The 21,098-nt window shown below is 45.0% G+C and overlaps 1 protein-coding gene across 1 annotated transcript in view; it reads right to left on the bottom strand.

Moving 5' to 3' along the window:
- Window positions 1–21,098, bottom strand: part of DNAH10 (dynein axonemal heavy chain 10) — a 2,725,177-nt gene that overhangs the window by 676,329 nt on the left and 2,027,750 nt on the right. Inside the window, exon 55 of the mRNA XM_069619694.1 lies at window positions 13,763–13,960. Coding sequence (XP_069475795.1) covers window positions 13,763–13,960 — 198 coding nt within the window. The remainder of the gene's footprint in view (window positions 1–13,762; window positions 13,961–21,098) is intronic.

Here is a 21,098-nt window from a genome sequence, read left to right as displayed (position 1 = left end):
GCCAGAGCCATACATCTGAGCATGGAACATCTAAGGTAGAGCGTGCAGGGCAACTCACAGTCCGCTACCCCTACTGAGGGGTCATTGCAGAGCACCCTGACCAGGCGCTCACAGCGGCGTGCCTTAAATGTGTCTGGAGTTCAACAAAATGTTCAATGAGCTCCTGGCGGACCATCTGACCATCCCTTGCTTCCCTACGTATGGCCCAGGGTGCCCTAATCCCTCCTCCAGCCTCTCCCTCATCAGAGCTAGGCAGGTCATTATCCTCATCTGCGGACATTGCTACATTCCTGTGTATGCACATGTTGTGTAGCATGGCGCAGACCATTATGATTTTCCCCACTTTTTCAGGGCTGTACATCAGTGCACCGCCTCTATGACCTAGGCAGCTAAACCTGGATTTCCGGAGGCCAATTGTACTCTCGATGCATGATCTTGTTCTCCTCTGTGCCTCATTATAGGCCATCTCCTGTGGCGTAGCAGGGTATCGCACAGGGGTCATTATCCATGGCAAATGCTCCCTCTCAGACCTTCTGCACAGCCTTGGCTTCTCATTTAACTACTAAGCTCAGGACATCCTGTCCACCCTCTCTTCCTCGACCTCCTCCTCTACCACTCCTGGCCCGTCTGAGGCCATCTCTCCTCCTACTTTCTCCTCCTTTCGCCTGTTCACCCCCGATGATGTTTCTATACAAGTCCGATCTATGAAAGTCTCATCAAAGCAGGTTCTCCCCTGCTCATCCAGAACAATCAAGTACCACATCGACACCGTTGTTCCAGCCTTGGTCGACATCTGCTACCCCTCCTTTTCCACTCCGCCCTTAAGCACTCTCTTGTGTGTCGCCTTAAAAAAAAAAGCCCTCGGCCGATCCTTGCTCTCCGGCTAACTATCACCCAATCTCCATCACTCCTTTCTTGGGCAAACACTTGGAAAAGCTGGCCATCTCCCAGCTTAATCTACATACTGAACCTGTTGGTTCCTCCATGACCATCGATCTGGCTTCACAGCTGCCAGAAGCATGGAAACTGCTCTCCTGAACACCCATGAAGACCTGCTCTCCAATCTTGAATCTAATCTCCCTTCTGTCTTCATTCTCCTTGATCTAGCCTCTGCTTGTGACATGGTCAACCATGCCATCCTGCTCAATCGTCTCTGGGAGAACCTTGGTATTACTGATCAGGCTCTGGCCTAGTTGACCTCCTTTCTCACCGACCAACCTTCTAAGGTCCAAATGGGGACTTTCTTCTCTTCTATCGCTCGCTCTAATTGTGGTGTTCCCCAGGGGCCAAACCTCTATCCCTGGCTCTTCAAACACGCCCTGGCACCTCTTTCCCACCGCATCGCTACTTTCTGCTCCAATTTTCAATGTTATGCTGATGGCACTCAGCTCTCTTTCAGGCTACCCTCAGCCACCTCTGCTTCTTCTCTCATAGCAGACTGTCTGGCCACAATTCAGGAATGGTGAGCTGACAATGATCTCTCCCTTAATGCCAGTAAGACTGAGATCCATCCTCCTCATTGGGTCTGGGGGGTTGGTCGGTCGGTCGGTCTCGGTCTCTCTCTCTCTCGCTCTCTCTCTCTCTCTCTCTCTCTCTCTCTCTCTCTCTCTCCCTCCCTCCCTCTCTCCCTCCCTCCCTCTGTCCCTCTCTCTCTCCCTCTCTCCCTCCCTCTCTCCCTCCCTCCCCCCCACCCCCCACTGGGCCCTCTTCCTGCTCCTTCCTGTGAGGCTAAGAACCTTGGTGTCACCATTGGATGCGCTGCAAGCTCATACAAGTTATGCATCTGCAATGCTAGACATGCTCATGATCAGTCCATATACAGTATGTATTTCAGTTCAGACGTAGATGGGTTTGGGCGTTATTTAATTGTATTCATTTCAAATGACAGAGTTGCGTGCCGTATTCATTTCAAATGACAGAGCTGCGTGCCAACACGTGTTTCGACCTCCACAGGTCCTTTTCAAGGAAAAACTCCAATGTAAAGTCTCACTGATGAGTATCCGCTTATGATTACGAACAAAAGTTTCAATGCACGTGAAATTGACGTCCTCAATTCCAAAAGGGAGAACCAACATGTGTTTCGACCTCCACATGTGTATTGAAATTATTGTAAATTACCTTTAAAAAACAGAGTTTTGCCTTGAAAAGGACCTGTGGAGGTCGAAACACGTGTTGGTTCTCCCTTTTGGAATTGAGGACGTCAATTTCACGTGCATTGAAACTTTTGCTCGTAATCATAAGCGGATTCTCATCAGTGAGACTTTACATTGGAGTTTTGCCTTGAAAAGGACCTGTGGAGGTCGAAACACGCGTTGGCACGCAACTCTGTCATTTGAAATGAATACAATTAAATAACGCCCAAACCCATCCCCGTCTGAACTGAAATACATACTGTATATGGACTGATCATGAGCATTTCTAGCATTGCAGATGCATAACTTGTATGAGCCTGCAGCGCATTCAATGGTGGGACATCTGCTGTCTCTTTTCAATGTTTAGTAGGTTTGAGGTACCTACCTGTTCCCCCCGGGTGCAGCAGCTAGCCCTGTTTGTTTGAAGAAGGATTCTGTTGAAATACATAAGCTCAAGCGCTTCCATTTACCTAGCACACCTCAACTATACTGTTCTCTGCACCTCCTCATAGGTATACTTCCTTTTCTCACTTTCCGCCAGAAGCTCACTGTCTCAAGAGGTCTGGTCCTCTCTAGGCTCGACTTTTGCAACAGCTTCTTTCTAAATCTTCCTGCCTCTACTCTTCGACCTTTACAACTTATCCAGAACAGGACTGCGAGATATGTCCTTGGCCTCAAGCCCAGGGATCGTATCTCTCCAGCTATGAAATGTCTTCGCTGGCTCCCTGTGGCTGCACGGATCAAGTTCAAGACCATCTGCATCGTCCACAAGACCTTCTGGGGCCTGGGACCGCTCTACCTCAAACTTTCTCTTCCAAAACATCTTCCTTCTCAAGCTCTCCGCTCATCCACTTCCAACTCTCTGAGGGTCAGACACTTCTCCAAGCAGAGTGTTGGGGGCAAATCTATTTCCTCGGCTGGGGCATCCCTCTGGAACGGCCTCCCTGCCTCTCTCAAACTTGAGCACAACCACCTCCAGTTCTGGAAGCAACTCAAGACCTTCCTTTTTGTTACTGCTTTCTCTCTTCCTCTCAACTGCTGATGCACCTGACTGCTCCACACACTGGCCACCTGGTCACCCCTCTGAACTTAGGCCCAGGCTTCTGCATGTCCAGTTGCCCCTGCACTCCCTCTGGGCTCCCCAGCACTTAAGGGTCTGTATCTGCTACCCTACAGTCCCTTCTCTCTGCACTTATGAGCCACCCGCTGGCTGCACTTGTGAGTTAACTGCACTTCCCCCTTCGCCTCCCCCCTGGCACTTCTCCCCTTCCATCTTCCCTGCACTTGCACGTTATGAATGCCACAAGGCCTCGTAAGATCGTTATTTTGTCCTCCCTTGTTTCCCCCTCCTTGTCTTGTCACGCCTAAAAACACTTGTGTACAGGCGCATAATAAATGCCACACCATATCATATCATATTATATTATAACTGCAGGTATCCAGCGTCACCTCCAAGACATGAATGGACTGTATGAGACATGGCAGTGTGTGGTCCGGGAAACAAGTGCATGGTCTTGACATACATACCCCTACGTGCATGTTTCAGTGGATGGGCACAGGGCACCTTGTGTGCATCTGGGTTATTGAGGCATGGGCAACATGGCAACCTTGCAGTCATACGCACTGTGGGAGTTGACAGTCATGTGTAGTCTGTCACTATTGTGACATTGGCAATGCACTGGTAAACTATGGTGTGGCAGTACGCCATGTCGGGTACATGGATATGCTTACATGGGTTGTACGTTGACCTGCTTGCGTGGTGCTGCCTTGCATGGCTGGATGCCCTGTGTCATCACATGTGTCAGGTCTGTGTCCTGGGGAGGGTCTGTCAGGGTGCCTGCCCTATTCTGGGTATTATTGTTGCATCATGGGAATTGTGGTTCATTCACTTTACTACTGCTTATGTGCCCCAGGTCCATGTTAGTGCTTTTGGCAGTCAGGTCTAAGTGCTACTTACCCACGAGCCAGGTGTGCTGTCCTCTGTGCCTCGACATGTACGCAGGCAGGGTGCTGTTGCGCAGAATCAGAGCATTATGTGTGGCCCCAGGATATTCGCGAGATCAGCATCATAGGTCATCTGCACATTAATTGAGTGATATTTCCGATTGCGGTATGCCTGTTTTGTTGCCTGGGGTGGTACCAACGCCACATGGGTGCAATCCAATGCCGCAATGGTGTTGGGGAAATGTGCTATGCTGTGGAAACTTGCCTTGGCAGCACGCACCTATGCCTGGGTGATGGGCATGGAGATGTGCTGATGTGCGTGCATCGTTAGGGCATCCAGAACTTGGTCCAGCACCTTTGAAAATGTGGCCTGAGACTTGCCATGCAGTGCCATGCTGTGTGTTAGAAGACACCTGTGCCACAGAAATAGAAAGAGAGAGGGGTAGTTGATCTGAGTCTTTTGTTTTTCGGGACACAGAAATATAGGACAGCCACAAGCTTCAGTCGGGGGGAGGAGGGGCGTTGTTCGATGGAAATGACACTCTGCAGTTGTGCCTGTGTCAGTGTGAGCAGGTCAGCGATGGTTGGACGGTCCGGTCTGTATAAGATGTCTAATTGGCTGTCCGTGAGTGTCCATGGGGATGGTCGGACACATGGAATTTGTGCCCTCCACTGCATGTGTCTCCTACGCCTTAGTTGCACTTGTTTCCTTCCCTACTGTGGTCCAGCATGCTGCTGTAGCTCAATGTAGAGTAGCAGGTTATGGAGACAGTAATCTACATCTGCTTGTGGCTGCATGTTGCTTGGATGTGTGTTGGGAGAGCGTGTAGGCCTTTTATACTCCACCTGAGTGGATCAGGTGCACCTGGATCTTGATGTGGCACCTGTATGCATTTATCTCCACCCTATTTGTAGAGGTAAATGTGCTGTGTTTTTGGAGGAATTACCTTCGATTTTTGGAGGTAATTCAGATGTTTTTGAACTTGTAATCTTGCGGTAATGGGTTTTTGATAATTGCGCCAGAGGTAACTCTGCAGGAGGAATTACCACCGATTTTTAGGTCATTCAAAATTTGGCATAGTGGTAAAGTTGTCAGTAACAGAGTTACCGCGAACTTTACCACTTACTGCCAATCTCGTAATGAGGCCCCTAGTGTTTTAACCTTTGCTTGCGTGGCAATCTTACAGCCCACAATCATAAAATGCTGATATTCAGGACCTACATTGCGTAGTCTGGCCCCGGTACTAGCAATCATGAGCTCGGTCTTATCATCAATAAGGGCAAGACCACACTTGAACATCCAGGACTGGATCAATGACCACACTCAGTTGATATTCTTCAGGTCCTCTTGATACACCCCGGACAAGGGAATTACGCACTGAGTATCATCTGCATAGTTTGTGAACTTAACTCCCTTGTCCCCCAACAGTTGAAAGAAATAGTGATAATTTAAAGATGTTATGTAGTGCTGGTGAAAGGCAGGCTCCTTGGGGAACCCCATACAAAACCCTGACTGGGGCTGCCTCTGCGGTACCACTACAAACCCTTGCTGACCGACAAAAAGATTTCACCCAGACGGCTGCTGGAATTGAAAAAAACAGCCACCTTCTGAAGCCTATCTGTTAGCATGGCATGGCACGCCAGGTCAAACACTGCAGACACATCTAACAACATAAGTGATACCAGTTGCCCCTTGCCAAAACCTTGTAGGATACTTGATTTCAAATCCAGCAAGGCTATCTCAGTCCCGTGGGCTGGCCTGAAACTAGACTGCCATTCATTCAGAATGTTGTTATTCTCCAAGTGGTCCAAACCTTGCAGATACAACACCCTGTCAAGTATTTTTAACAGGAATGCAATATTCGTAATTGGCCGAAAGTATAGGATCAAGACCTGATTTTTGTAATAATAGCGTGATGCATGCGTTCGTAATACATTCCAGCACATGACGCTCCTTAAATTACAAATTGACCAATTTTGTTATAGTGGTGATCAGTAAAGGAAGACATGACTTTACTGTGATCGTGGGATAAACGTCTCCCCCACAACTAGTAGGATTAAGCTTCCTAATGTTGTCTATCATCTCCACCCCTGTTACTGTTTTAAAGCTCAACTCTGACTGGCCTGATTCCTGAAAGCCTTCTACAGTTTTGTCCGAAGCGCCTTCTGTTATGTCCCCAGTGTTTCACAAACTACTTTTGATATTGATGCTTTCTTCGATCTTATGTGGTTTGTTAAACATGGCCCCTTGAATCGAGAGTTCTGTCATTTCGATGGGTGCAATTTTGATGGGTCTTTTAACAAGTATGTTTTAGGGAAAACTCATCAAAATGGATTTTTTATTTTGGGGTGGTTTTGAGGGGGGTTCCCTCCCAACCCCCATTGTTTTTTTTAACCTATTCCCGACCCCCTCCCCACCCTTATATATACTTTTCCAACCCCCTATATATTTCGATGAGTTTTTTGATAAAATGTACTTATCGAAATTGCACCCGTCGATGAAAGAACGTTATACCGAATTGAGGTTCACCAGGAGAGGCACCTGCAGTTCTTTTGAGACATGGGTTCTCAAGCTGCTTCCTAATTTTAAACAATTCTTGCCGATCATGTTCAGGATGTTTTCCAAGCCTGTGTTGATATTTTGTTTACTGTTATTGGTTAAAAATGACAAATAAAGTTTAACAAAAAAACCATGGATGTTTTAGTTTCAATGATTGCCATTTTGCACGACTTAGGTGCTCATGGGTGGGCCTCCTTATCATCTAAGGCTCTCGATTTGGTCGATATATCAAAAGGTTTCCTTTTTTGCTTTCATCCTCTGTAATTCCGGTGAGTACCATGTGTTCACTTTTTTCTGGCAATAGTCTCGTCTTGGATGGAGCAATGGCATTAACAGCTTTGGAAACGTCCTGATACATAATGGCCACATCATTGACTGATTCAGCATTTGTTATATTCAGTGCTAATGGCGATATAAAGGCCTCCATGTCCTCAGGAGAAAGTTTCTGGAGGTTTCAAAATGTTATCCTAATTCTAGTTGTTTTAGGCCTACTTGGTCACCTGGACAACACAATGTAAAAAAAGACAAAATAGTGGTCTGACCAAGGGCAAGGGCAAGGGGACACAGGTGGCTCATTAATAAATGTATTAAATGTCATGACCCAATCTAGTGTATTGCCTTTATTATGAGTGGGTTCATGTATATGCTGATTAAAGCCCAATTCTTTGAGTAGTGAGTTAACCCTCATAGCTATCTGAACTGAGGCATCACTTAGCCACAGATTAAAATCTCCCATAGAATAAACTTGGACGTGGGTTTTAACAGAGGGAGTATAGCATTAGCTAGTTGGTCTGCGACCTCCGGCATAGTTATGTCTATATAGCAGGATTAAATTAAGTGTGGTATTCGCATCAGTGAGGACTTTGATATGCATTATCTCGCAACCATCCAGTCCCAAAATGTCCACTTGCCAGGCTTGACGTCCGATCTATAGTTAGATTCTACTCCATCTCCTTTCCCATTCAGTCTGTCGGCCTGATATTGATCATAACTTTCAGGGATTGCCAGTGAGAGCAATGGGCCAGCCGCATTGTATCAATATTGTTTAACAGAGCACAATATTCTATTTCAGGCCCATGTTTCAACAATGCTTAATTTGACTTCCTGATTGACATTCTCCACTCGATCTGACCACAGCGGTTATTACCACACTTGCCAGTGGGGGGAGGTAGAAGGGGGGTCGGGGTCTTTACCTCCCTGGTAGAATCCACGCATGGCTCTTCCATTGCTCTGTGCAAATAGGCAGTCTCCTGGGACTTCATAACCCATGCTTGCTCCTGCTCAATCCTGCCAAACCCTCCTGCTATTCCCATATCTACAGAAGATTGTAACTCTGCTGATGGTGCCAATACCAGGGATAGATAGCATTGGCAGTGTTTGAAAAGGAACAAGTTACTTTCCTGTAACTGGTGTTCTCCAGCATGGGTCTGGCATGGATTCACATGCTCATGAATATTCCCCATCGTCAGGCTGGGAAACCTCGGTAAAGAAAAAAATCAGTATCAGTTTCGTTTCTGATCTGTCTTTCTTAGTAGTAACCAATCACTGATCTCTGGGTCATACTGCCCCCAGCCAATGACTGCCCTCTCCCTAAGCCCCGCCTCTGGCAGCCATCCTCAGAATTGGTAGCACGCCAAGTGGCAGTATGACCAAGTGAAGAGCCGCAGAGAGGTAGGTGGGAGGGTTCGCATGTGAATCCATGCCAGACCCATGCTGGAGAACAACAGTTACAGGTAAGTAACTTGTTCCTTCTCCAGCATGGGGTCTGGCAATGAGCCAATCCAGCTTTGGCCAGCGACAGTAGGTACGGCAGAGGAGAGGACCAAGACCATCAGGGATACTCTGGGCCCAGAGGCCGTTTCCACTGGCGTAGTCTCAGCCGGCTTCGCCAGGGTCACAGCGACCACTTCGATAGAGGCCTTTGCCGGCTGGATCAAAGCCCTCACCACCATAGGTGAGTCCTGGGTCTTCGCCTTGGGGGAAGGGTCAGCGCCTCGCTCCCCCTTCGAGATCGACCGGGTCCGCTCCAGCGGCTTACCCGGTTTCTCGGACTTCCTCTTCCCCGAACCAGAGCGCTGGCTCGTGGTCGAACGTGCCGGGGAAGTAGCGCCCTGCCTGGCAGCCGAAGAGCCTGACCTTTCGGCTCCCGCGGTGCTTGGCCTTCTTTTGGGCCCCCGTCGACGGGGCACCCTCACAGGACTTAGAAGCCCGCTCATACTTTTTCTTCGCCTTCTCACCTGCTGCGCCCTTCTCCAGCCAGGCGGCGTGGCGGGAACGACGATCTTGTTTGGTCCGTTCCGAAAGGTTCTTGCAGAACGCACAGTCCTTCTCCACGTGCGTCTTGTCCTCATGAAGGCATTAGAGACATTGCGAATGCTCGTCCTCCTTGAAAACGTTTTGCAATCCACATCCAGGGCAGCACCTGAACAGCTTGGATCCGGACGTCGAGTTTCCCTTGTCCTGGGCCATGTCCGTTGAGGTAGGCCGCAGATATTCCGGAAACCTCCAAGAAATGTAAATTCGACGAAAACTTCACCCTTGAGGGGCGTAGAAGAATTCTGAAACGGGTCCCCATTTTCGGAAGTAGAAACGGTGGAGCTTGAGGCTCGATTAAACCGAAAAAATTAGAAAATGCAGCAAAAAACTCGAGAGCTAAGCACGAGGACTCCCAACACTTGAGCGTGCGGTAAAAATCTGATGATGGCTGCCAGAGGCGGGGCTTACGGAGAGGGCAGTCATTGGCTGGGGGCAGTATGACCCAGAGATCAGTGATTGGTTACTACTAAGAAAGACCGATCAGAAACAAAACTGATACTGATTTTTTCTTTAAAGAGGATTCCCAGCCTGACGACGGGGAATATTCATGAGCATGTGAATCCATGCCAGACCCCATGCTGGAGAATTACATTTTAGAGTTAACCAAACGTATGGCGGCATACACCTGTCACCACAGTCACCACGTCTATTCACTGACCTGAACTGATGCGTCCAGAGGTTCTATTGATAGAAGCTGGGCACCAATAAATTACTATCTGCGACAACAAAATCAACCTCAACTACTGCTTCTTTCTCACTTTGGGACATGTTAATGCCTACTCTAAAATCTTTAAAAACATATACATAACTTGGGGCATATTTAACTTGCCTAGCAAGCAACACTAATTTAATAAAATTCAGTGCGATGATATACACAAACAACTGGATTCTGTCCCCACACCAGTTAGATCCCACCTACACAAAATCTCTATTGAAGGGAAACAATTAGCCCAGAACTTTTAAAAAACGCTCTAAATTCACTTCTGGTAGAGAGATAGCCGAGGGCACCTTACTCAAACGGCAACTTTAATAAACATGCCTATTGAAGATTCTGTTCTCTTTGGCAAGGCAGTAAACAACCAGTTAGTGACCAATAAGAAGTAGCATGAAACCCTAAAAACACTAGGGCAAATTTGTAGTAAACCCTTTATCCTTCGGGCACCTTTAACATACAGCGTTCTTTTCTGAGCAAAGGTTTCTCAAGGGCCTCACAGTTTGGCTTTGGAACCTCCTCATCTTCTTGGTACAATCCCCAAAACCAATCTGCCTCTTTACAAAACAATCCGCAAAGTGGAGAGGTAAAGGTCAGGGCAGAGGTGCAGCCTAGAGGATCTGCTGCCCCCGCCAGCAAATGACAGGGGACAACATCAGATCGCTGGGTGTCAACAACTGTGGCAAGAGGTTATTAAATAGAATTCCTAGAAACACCTTGCCACCATCCTCCTCGATCAAGAAGAATGTCATCAGAACATCACTTGATTTTACAAGAAGAAGTTTAAACACTACTACAAAAGGCAGCGATAGAGCTGGTTCCACCTCTGGAAGAAAACCAAGGTATTTATTCAGTGTACTTCCTAGTTCCAAAGGAAGATCTAACAATGCGCCCAGTCTTATACCTGCACCCTGCAAACACGTGTGTCAAGCCACAAAAATTCTCCAGGGCTGTCCAAACTAGCCCAAAACATTTGGCTGTGGCCACTCAGATGCAACATGTTTCTCCTAGAACAACATGTTCCAGGGGAACACAATTCTCTAGCAGACGTACTAAGCAGAAGTGCACAACTCCGGTCTGAACACGAGTGGCAGGTTGAATACCAACGTCCGACACAACGTCTTCACAAACTGGGGTTTCCAGACATAGATCTCTTTGCTACACAAGAGAATGCACAATGCCATGACTAGGCATCCAGGTTTCCACAGACAAAGTCCAAGGGGAATGCTCTGTTAATGAATTAGTCAGGGAGATTTGCATATGCTTACATCCCCGCCCCACAACATCTAATTTCAACAGAATAGTCCTCAAGCTACACCACGAGCAGGTAACCGAAATACTGTTAGCTCATATCTGGGCGCAACAAACATGTTTTTGACACCCCCTGAAAATGTCTTCTTGTCCTCCAATGAAACTGCCATGCCCATACAACATGTCAAAGAACCAAGTGACAACACTCCACCCATGCCCTCAGCCGATTAACTTAGCAGCGTGGCTCCTGAGGTCACAGAGTTTGATCATTTAAACCTAAACCAAAGGTGTATCGACATTTTAAAGGAAGCACCCAAACCTAATAGAAGACACTGCTATTTTAACAAATGGAAGCGCTTTGTCTTATGGTGTAAAGCACACAACACTAACCCAATGTACTGTTCACCTTCAAATATAGTACACTATTTACTATATCTCGAAGACTCAGGGTTAGTCTTTAATTCTCTATGAGTGCACCTAGCGGTTCTCTCAGGCTACAAAGTATAGTTTCCTGGTGGAAAGTGCCAGTGGTGAAAGCATTCATGGAGGGTGCTAAAAAACGATACCAACCAGTTTCAAATCCAACTCCCTGCTGGGACTTGAATGTTGTGCTTACAAAGCTTGTGGGGATCCCCTTCGAGCCAATCCACACAGCCAGTCTTAAACATCTAACATATAAAACTGATTTCCTTGTTGCTATCACATCAAGAAGGAGAGCAAGTGAATTAAAAGCCATTTCAGTGCAAGATCCTTTTGTCATTATTCACAAAGATCAGGTGTTACTACGCACACATCCATGTTTTTCTCCAAAATTCATCTCAAAGTTCCATGTAAATCAATCCATAGAACTTCCTGCTTTCTTCCAAAACCCAAAGAGTGCAGCAGGTCTTCATCCCTTAGATGTCAGGAGGGCTGTCTTCATATGTTACCTACAAAAGACTAAACCGCTCAGAAAAACAAACTTTTTGTTTGTATGTCTAGCCATAGGGAGAGAGGGAGATCCTATCTCTAAATCGGCTACCTCAAAATGGATTGCCAAATGCATGCATCTTTGTTATTCTCTTGCCAAGAGAACCTTACCCTTCAAGCCCAGAGCACACTCAACTCGGGGCACAGGGGATACTCTAGATTGCATTGTAAATGTCCCCTTATAAGCCATTTGCAAAACTGACACGTGGAGTTCTGTTCATACATTTGCACAACACTACTGTTTAGATACACATTCTAAAGTGACACAAAGGTGGGTCAGGCAGTGTTAAAAAAATCTTTTTGCCGCTCTACTTTCAAACAATCCATCACCTTCCCCAAGTACTGCTTGCTAATCTATACAAAACAGGTGATTCTACGCAGATCCACAAGCCTCAGAAGGCATACTTTACTTACCATAATCGAATGTCTGATGCTTGTATCTGCTTAGATTCACATGTGCCCGCCCTTCCTCCCCTTTTGGAGTTGAAGGTTCTAGGGCAAATCATACATGTTTCACACCTCATCACAACGTACCTATTCTCTATGAATACACTGCATACTCCCTCTTGCCAGAAAAAAACCAATCTGAAGAACCTCGACGCACGAGGGATCATGGGTACAAAGTAGATGTCACACTAGGAATAATATTACAAACATTGCAGACAACATCCGTTTTTGAACTTCGAAAACAACATGTGCAATACTCTGCGCCTACTACTAGATGCTGGTCTATGCAAAGCATGTGAATTTAAGCAGATCCAAGCATCAGAAATCAGATTACGGTAAGTAATTGTATATTAAGATAAGTCATTATATATAAACACTTTTAAGGTCCTATGCTGAAAAAGAATGATAAACAACAAACAAACAAAAAATAATGTCTGAACCTTTCTGTCCCTGGACTTAGCGGACTCTTAACATGCTCATGACTCCCAAACTAAAGAAATTGCTACTCTGATAGGTGTAAAAAAAATATTTTATTTTTTGTATTCTCTTTTGTCTTATAGATTGCCATCTTAGTTTAGTTATGTATTTTGCATTTGGCTTAGGGAGTTTTTGTATTCCAGATTGTGATAATATTTGATGAAAAATGACAGCTTCAGTGAGCAAGACTCTTGCTTGCTAATACTTTAAACACTAGCTAATAGCTGTTGAATGCGCTTGAGTAATGTGGATTCTCCATAGTGACACATACAATGGGCTGCACCGCGTTCTCAATAATAAATGTAATTGGTTGAGGCAGAACAGATTTGTATATCTCTCTAGGTATTTAGTTAAATGTAATAAGTATACTACATATATTGGACCTCATTATATGGACGGCGGTAACCATGACGCTATTAGCGCCATGGTTGCCGCCGGTATTTTACCGATTCCACCTTGTTGAATGGGGGAATTACCGCCCCATTCCAAGGTTGGCGGGGCAGTAATTCCCCATTCACCAAGGCCCTTCCCCATTCCCACTTGAGCCCCCATGGGGCTCAATGGGAATGGGGAAGGAGCAAATAACGGTACCGCCCTGAAGTCCCTCAGTGGGTCCCTTCCTTAACGTGTGGGACCTCGTAGTATGGCGCTAAGGGATTACCGGCACCGGTGCCCTTACCGGTGCCGGTAATCCCTTAGCGCCATCCATGTAATGAGGCCCATTGTCTCCAACACAGACTTACAGAAAAGTCACATGAGGGTGAAACATGTTTCGCATCTAAAGTCGCTTTCTCAGTACTCAAATGCATTCCAAATTTCTAGTACCTAATTAAGTCTGTGTGCATCAATTTTAAAAAGATTAAAATAATATGTGAATGTGCTCTTGAGGTCAGCAATATCCAAGAGTTTTAGTAACAAAATCATAATATAAACATTTGAACCCAAATATATTACCTAAATTAAATAGATTTTTTTCATCCAGCAATTTTGAGTATGTATTGATGAAGTCCAGGTAATTCTTTGGTGTGACATAGTTGCTGCGTCTCAGCTTCTGCTGAAATTTCTTGCTATACTGGCCAACGGAAGCGTGCACCATGACAATGTGGCCAATAACAGGCTCCGAGTGCTCTGGAGGGATCATCGGATTTTCTCCTGAAATGGAATTTTCCATAAATATTACTATTGTTACTGTTCTTTCCTGTTGATGCATTTCAATAGTAAGACAGCAGGGGCTAAAGAGGGATTACATTTACAATACATTTCATAACATAATATAGATTTGTAAACAGACTACCGACAAACATTTTTAAATCATTTTCGTTACATTGAGTTGTTAAAACTACAGCCAGCCATCACACAGACGGTTCACCAACTAGTTCTATTGTGATTGTGGAACAGCAAAGACTTGTTTTATTTGCAGTAGCATAACCGCTTATAAGGTTGATATGAAAATCCTACATCAGCCTTGAGTGTGCTTTCCTTTTAAAAGAATAGCTATTTATTGGTAAGGGTATTTATCCGGTAATGGTGTCTATTATAGATTTGCATATTTTGAAAATTCCATCCCTCAGGATGGGTAACCCTGGAACCCTAAAACAAACATGTATGAGCAAAAACACAAACACATTCTCCCTGTGTAAAACAATTATTGGATTTAAGAGCCCATGCAATGCTGAGGGACCCTACCCCTAAAAGGTAGGGCTGTGCAGCCATTAACCATCTCCTGCCCCAACCTCCTAGCCCAAAGCTTCCCTCCCAATTCTCCTGGCACAAACTGCGAGAAACCCCATAGCAATTAAACCTTCATTTGTAGGGGTGAGGTGCGAGCATATGTAAACCTACAAAATACACCAATAATGGAGAACTACAGTGTTCAGTCTTTTATAGATTGGAATACTTGGATGACTGATTATCAAGTAGTAACAAAAGCAATATGAATCTCCAATATGCATACTAATAATAAAGTAAAACTAGAAAATGTATTGCTTCAATAACAAGATGGCTACTTGTGTGAATCAAATCATGTGTTTTTGTCCAGACAGTAATGTTTGCTGGAGCTAGATAGATTTGTCCAGTTAACCGGTTTGAAGATTTCTTGGAGGGAAGTATTTGCAAACGGCAGTACCAGCCCAACTAGTAGGGGCCAACTCGTTGAGACTGTTTTTGCCACATTTTTACTGCATTTCTATGACATTTTAGGGTATATTTCTTTTTTAATTTTGGGGGCTTTGAGCATAGAAGGCAGGTTTGTGGGGGTCACTCCCCCCACAAAGAGCAGCAAAACATGCAAGGAAATTAAGCACAATGAGTTGACCACCTATGAGTTGCACCAGATCCAAACAGGAAGCATGCCGCACTTTCTCAAAAAATTTGCCTTTACCCTTCTACTTTCAGGTAGCAATTTTTTATAAGAGCCTACTATTCAGCGCAATATTTCGTGCTTAGACAGCAAATATCCTTTGGTCTAGGGTCCGTAAGAAATTGGTAAATGCTCCTGAAGTCTGAAATGTTTTGTAATGTCTATGTAAAATGTTAGCACTCTTTAATCAATCAAGTTGAAACACTTGTGTATAGGCGCGTTATAAATGCCATATCATATCATAAGTTGTGACATTCTCTATCTGCTGGTGTCAACGAGTTCTGGAAACACAGAAAGATAAATCATCTTGGGAACAAAGCAGGGATTCGTTTGCAAAGACCAGTAACTATTCCTGAGCCGATAAAGTCTGATTGACAAGAGCACGTTTCGCTAATGCTGTGGCAACAATACAAACAACCTTCCAAGATAAACACTTTAGGTCACAGGAATGCAGAGGCTCAAATGATGCATGTATGAGCCTGACAACACCACGGTTAAGGCCCATGCAAAAGCAGGTCTACGAATCAGAGGGACTTTACAGATCAACTCTCTCAGGAAATCCTTCACAGATGGAATATGAAATGGTGAATAACCCAGACACTTCATGCACAACAAAAGTGTGGAAAATGGAACCCTTGAAGAGAAATGTTCAAGGCCAAATTTAGCTGCAACACCACATGCATGTCCTTCTGTAAGTTGATCTAGGGCTGACAGCTTTCTCTTGGGAAATTAATGCAGTCCGAGACCATATTGGGATGACCAAACGTCAATGCTACAGGAGCCATGTTGCTACATTGTTGGCAGGAAATGCGGTTGTAGAAGCAATTAGAGGAAAAAGATGTACAAAGACTGTTAGTCCCAAATCTGAGTGATCAAAATGATGTTGCAGGAGGACCTCTGCATCTTGGGTATCACACTCTCAGGATTAATGCAAACTAGCCATTTCATCAAACAAGCTTATTGGGAGACCAGATAGTGGACCATGAGTGTTGCCATGAGGACGAGGTGAAACTCAAGAAGATCCCACCCTTATAACAAGTCCAACTCCCATATGCGGCCTACTTAAGTCCTGAATTAGAAAATATGGAGCAACAATCTTCTCTCTTGCAGGATTAATCTTTTAAATCTGGATGTGATATCGGATTACCAATAGCTAAAGCTCTTGAATGTGTGGTGAATTACCAAGTGAATGAATACAAGAGGTAAAATAAATATCACTTCTTTATAAAAACAGTGGGGAAAAATGTTTGCTATATCACACTCATCATATACCCTGTTTTATGTGTGATTGATGTATTTATGTTGCTTTTATTTGGATTTGTGAAAAGTTTTATTAAACTAAATCACAATAAACAAATGAAAAAATAGACCCCTTTTATCTTAATCTATCGTTTTCACTGGTTTAGGTTAAAGATTTGCAGTGAGACTCATCTGTCTGGAGGCTTTCTCTAGAATTTTCAAAAGTTTAGGGTGTGCAGTGGGACTCTGCAGTCTCAAGCCTTTCTCCAGTGTCTTCACACAATCAGGGTTTTCAGTGAGTCACAGTAGTGAGACTGAGCAGTCTCAAGGATTAGATCCACCTTGTTTCAATTTCCAGGGTTGCAGGAATACACAGGGGTTTCAACATCCTCTTCATCTGAGCCGCAACTGCCTTTCTGTCTCTTCAAACTGCCATGTATGAGAGGTTAGGGGTTCCATCTCTTTCTCTTCCTTTTGTTCTACTAGTCTTCTTTTTACTTCCCAGTTTCCTTGTTAAAGGATGCATTTGCCTAACCTTAAGTCGGATCCTGCATTTCCCTGGGGCACCTGGGTACGATGTGATACACAGGCAGAGGTAGGATGGGATCAGAAGCCTGTCAACATTTTATGATCTTATTTCTCCTTTTCTTGGCATGATATCTGTTCCTGGCTTCTCCAGGTAACAGTGACATGATTTGGGCAGATGTAAGAGTTTATCCCTCACTAGGTGTCTGCTGCAGTCACGTTTGGTTGTTCCTTATGGTTTTTGTCAGAGTTGTTATCCGAGCATTTGTCTAAACATTTCACTGTGAATATCAAATCGTATTCTCTGTTAACCACATCCATGTGGTGTGTTGACTGCGTATCAAACATCCAAGGAGTTTTCAGTTTGGGTTGGGCTTTTGTTGCCACAGAAGGCCCAACTGTAATTAAAATAGCCTCATGTAAGTCCTGCAAAAAGGAATTTGAAGACTGTAAGCAGACAAGAGGCCCGCCACCTTCTGCAACATTCTGACACATAATGTACTTGCTGCAGGCATTAAGCCATGGAATAATTCTGCACATATTCAGTAGGTTGCACATGAGCTATTTGTGTATCTATATTTACGGAATGTGTGAGAGACACTACTAGGTAGGACCTTTGCAGATTGATAGAAATGTTGTATGCCCAGACGTGTGTCCCAAGCCTGTTGGGCCTAGAGACCCAAAGTACATCTCATTGATTTTTCTTTCAACTTTGTTTTATTGGTTTTAGAATAAAGTTAGAAAAAATACATATTTTATACAGCACATTAGTTCCTCCAAAAAACATCACTCCCGATCTCCTTCCCAAGCCCTCCCTAGCCCAACCCTTGTGAAAAACAAAAATCTAGAATCAGGACTTGCCCACAGGATATCGTTGACCCAGCTTCTCGTGTGTCCCAGAGTAAGTCTTTAGGCCCATTGTATTCTGAGTGAACAATGTTTTCTAATGACTGCAACACAATACGACTCAGCGTTTCCCTTGGCATCATGCCCTCAAGGGTGCTTATCGTCTGAGGAGAGGAATAAGTCCTGCATAATCAAGTTCTAAGTCGTCATGTCAAGTGAGCTTTCTCTCACTTGCTGTTCGTAGTGCCTCCTGCCAGATCGATGTCTCCGCTATAGTCCATTTTCTGAGGTCTTTCCACCACACTTCTACACTTGGTCCTTCCGTATCTTTCCATTTCATCGCTATTCGCCTCTTAGCAAGTGCCCAGGCTAAATCCATCGTCCTATCTCTCGCTTTATTTTTTTGGAGGAACTGTAGAGGCCCAGAAGGCAGGCTTCGATGGTGCAGGTACGCCCTGTGAGCCCTTTCCCTTGTGGGCATCTCTCTATTTCTTGCCAGTATTTGGAAATCTTCGGGCAGTACCAGAACATATGTCCCAGGTTAGCGTTCGTCTCTCTGCATTTTGGACACCTTCGTGTGGTGGCACCTGGGAAGTGGGATCTTTTTTCTTGGGTTAAGTACGCTCCATGAATTATATAGAACTGTAACTGCTTTAGTCTGGCATTCCTGGATATATTTTTCGGGTATAGTTTTGCTTTCGCCCATTCCTTATCTGAAATTGTTTTGTCAAGTATCTCTTCCCATATTTGTTTTCCCTTGTTTTTGTCATTAGGGTGCTCTTCTGTGAGTGTCTGATATGTTCTGGATAGCATATGGCCTCCTTCAGTGACATCGTAGAGAAGGCCGAGAACTGGGTTTTCCACTTGTCTTGTTTCAAGGGTCGGCCACTTAGCATTTAGGCATTTGGAAAGCCTTGTATAAGTTATGAACTGGCCTTTATGTAGTCCATGAGATTCGACCAGATCATGGAAGCTTTGTTTTTGTCCTTCTGGGGCCATATCCCCGATTGTGACAAGACCTTTGGGTTCCCAGTAGTCTCTGATTTGCTTAAGACTTGTTTTGCTGTCTCCGTTGAGGGCTGCCAGCAGTATCTGGGGGGAGTATGGTTCTCTTACTTTTAGTAGCTTTTTGGTCCTGTTCCATATTTGTCTTCCCAGATGCAGGAACGCTGGGGGTTTCGAGAGCACTTTCCTCTCTACCCATAGTACTTCTTTGAGAAGGAATGGTGACATGGCATTGCTTAGAAGGGTGTGTTCCGCTGTCTCTTCATCTGCAAGCCAGCTGGCCACGTGTTGAAGCTGGCCTGCCAGGTAATACAGTTCAAAGTGCGGAAGTCACATTCCCCCTTCTGCGTAGTCTCTGCAAAGTGTTTCCATGGCTACCCTTCTTCTACCCTTGCCCCACACAAAGCTTGCTAGTATAGTGTTAAGGTCTGTAAAGAACTTCTTTGGACTGAGAAATGGCACATTAATGAAGTGGTATAGCAGCTGGGGTAAGGCTATCATTTTAACTAGTGATATTCGTCCCGCTACTGACAGGGGGAGCTTCTCCCATAGTTTGATGGACGCTTCTATACTGTTTTTTGCTTTTAGTGCGTTGCCTTTGTGCGTCTCTCTAACACTATGGTATATTTCTATGATGAGATAGCAAAACGTGTGGGTGTTCCACCGCAGTTCAAAACAAGGGAGTTGTTCTCTCTTCCCCGCCCAGCCTGCTAAAGGGAACAGGCAAGATTTAATCTTACTGATGGCTCCCTGTTTCTGATATGACAGGATTTGGATAAAGGGGAGGGACTTCTTTGAGAGCTGGCATAGCTGTTATAGTGTCACTCTCACATAAATAAATGCAATCCGAAGGCAACTACAATATCTTCACCTGTGCCTTAGACATGACTCTAGCCAGTTTCACTGAGGACTGCTGCCGTTGGATACTTCACCATTCAATTTTCTGAAACTGGCATTCACTCAGACCAGAGACAACATTATTTTGTTGTCCGCTCTCAATACTCCTCCTGCAAACAAATCATTAGCCTCAACTTGCTGGTCTTCCAGCAAAAACCAGAAATAATGTATGTACATTGTCTAAGATGCCCCACTCATATTTGAACAAAAGCATGTCATGAAGGTGATACAGCTGACCTGCAACATCAAATTACATTTCCACACCTTTATATGCTCTCTGAAGGGAGGAGTTGGAGGAATGCCTTCTGAAATAAGAGAGCAACATCAAAAAGTGTGATTCTCACTGTTCGGGAGAATTCTCTGTAAAGGCCAATTTCCCAAACCTAGTGAGTCCCCCAGCAGCTTTGCTGGATTTTTGGGGTTTATTCTTTTCTCCTGCTAAGAGTGAGACTCTTTTACTCCCACTCTTAGACATGATTTGAGGTGCTCCTTTGTCTTTCCATGTGTTTTATGGACTATGGGGTCTTTTACTCCATAGGGTTTCATGTGTTTTTGATGTGGGTTACACAGCACCCTCTGTGCCGTAACCCAGGGGTGTCTTAGCAACCCCCAAACATAGACTCCATACCCTGGGACTGAGTACTGTCTCCCAGGGCATGTAAAGTCACCAATGGCTTTACTAGTCCCAAATTATGAACAGAAACCAGTACAAACCATCATATTGTGGACGTACTGGTCGGGGCAATTCGATTGCCCTGGGGTCTGTTGTTCGAGGGGGCACGTCTCCGTCCCCCCTGATCGAGTTTTGGCTGGTGGCAGTGGATACTACTTTTTATATTCAACCGCAAATATATCTCTATGGGATTTTCCCCTTGTTCGAGGCTACCAACTTTAATTATTTAATTCCTATACCCTCGAACATACCGCCGGTTTATTTATTTAATATTAATTCACCGGTTGGTATTTTTTGCCAGAACTCGATTCTAAAATGGCGTTTGTGTTCTCTTCTGTGACTCCAACCCAAGTTGAGCCCTTTGTTCCACTTTTTGGCGGGCTTCTCCACAGAAGCCCTCCAAAGTGGTGCCACTCTGTCTGGGTTAGCAGGATGTGTGGGAGGGGGGTTTAGGCACCCTGGACTGAGTTGCCTTGGCAACTCAAGTCACACTCTTGTGTGACTGGCCCAAGTTGTGAGCCAGCCGGCTCACCACTTAGCATGTTTGAGTGACAGCTAGGCTGAGTGTATGGGGGTTTTCTGCCTAAAAGCAGGGCTTTGGGGACTGGAACTTTAGAAGTCGCCACAGGAACTCAGAATCTGAGGAGGGAGAAGCTGAGCCGACCTGCAATGACGACACCACCGGTGGAGCCCTGCTGAACCGTCTCACCACTTTTCCTGACGACAGAGGAGATCTCCAGTTCGGA

Source organism: Ambystoma mexicanum, chromosome 10 (genome assembly GCF_040938575.1).
Source record: "Ambystoma mexicanum isolate Mex_15411 chromosome 10, UKY_AmexF1_1, whole genome shotgun sequence".
Classification (NCBI taxonomy): Eukaryota; Metazoa; Chordata; class Amphibia; order Caudata; family Ambystomatidae; genus Ambystoma; species Ambystoma mexicanum.
This window is presented reverse-complemented; position numbering and strand designations above follow the sequence as displayed.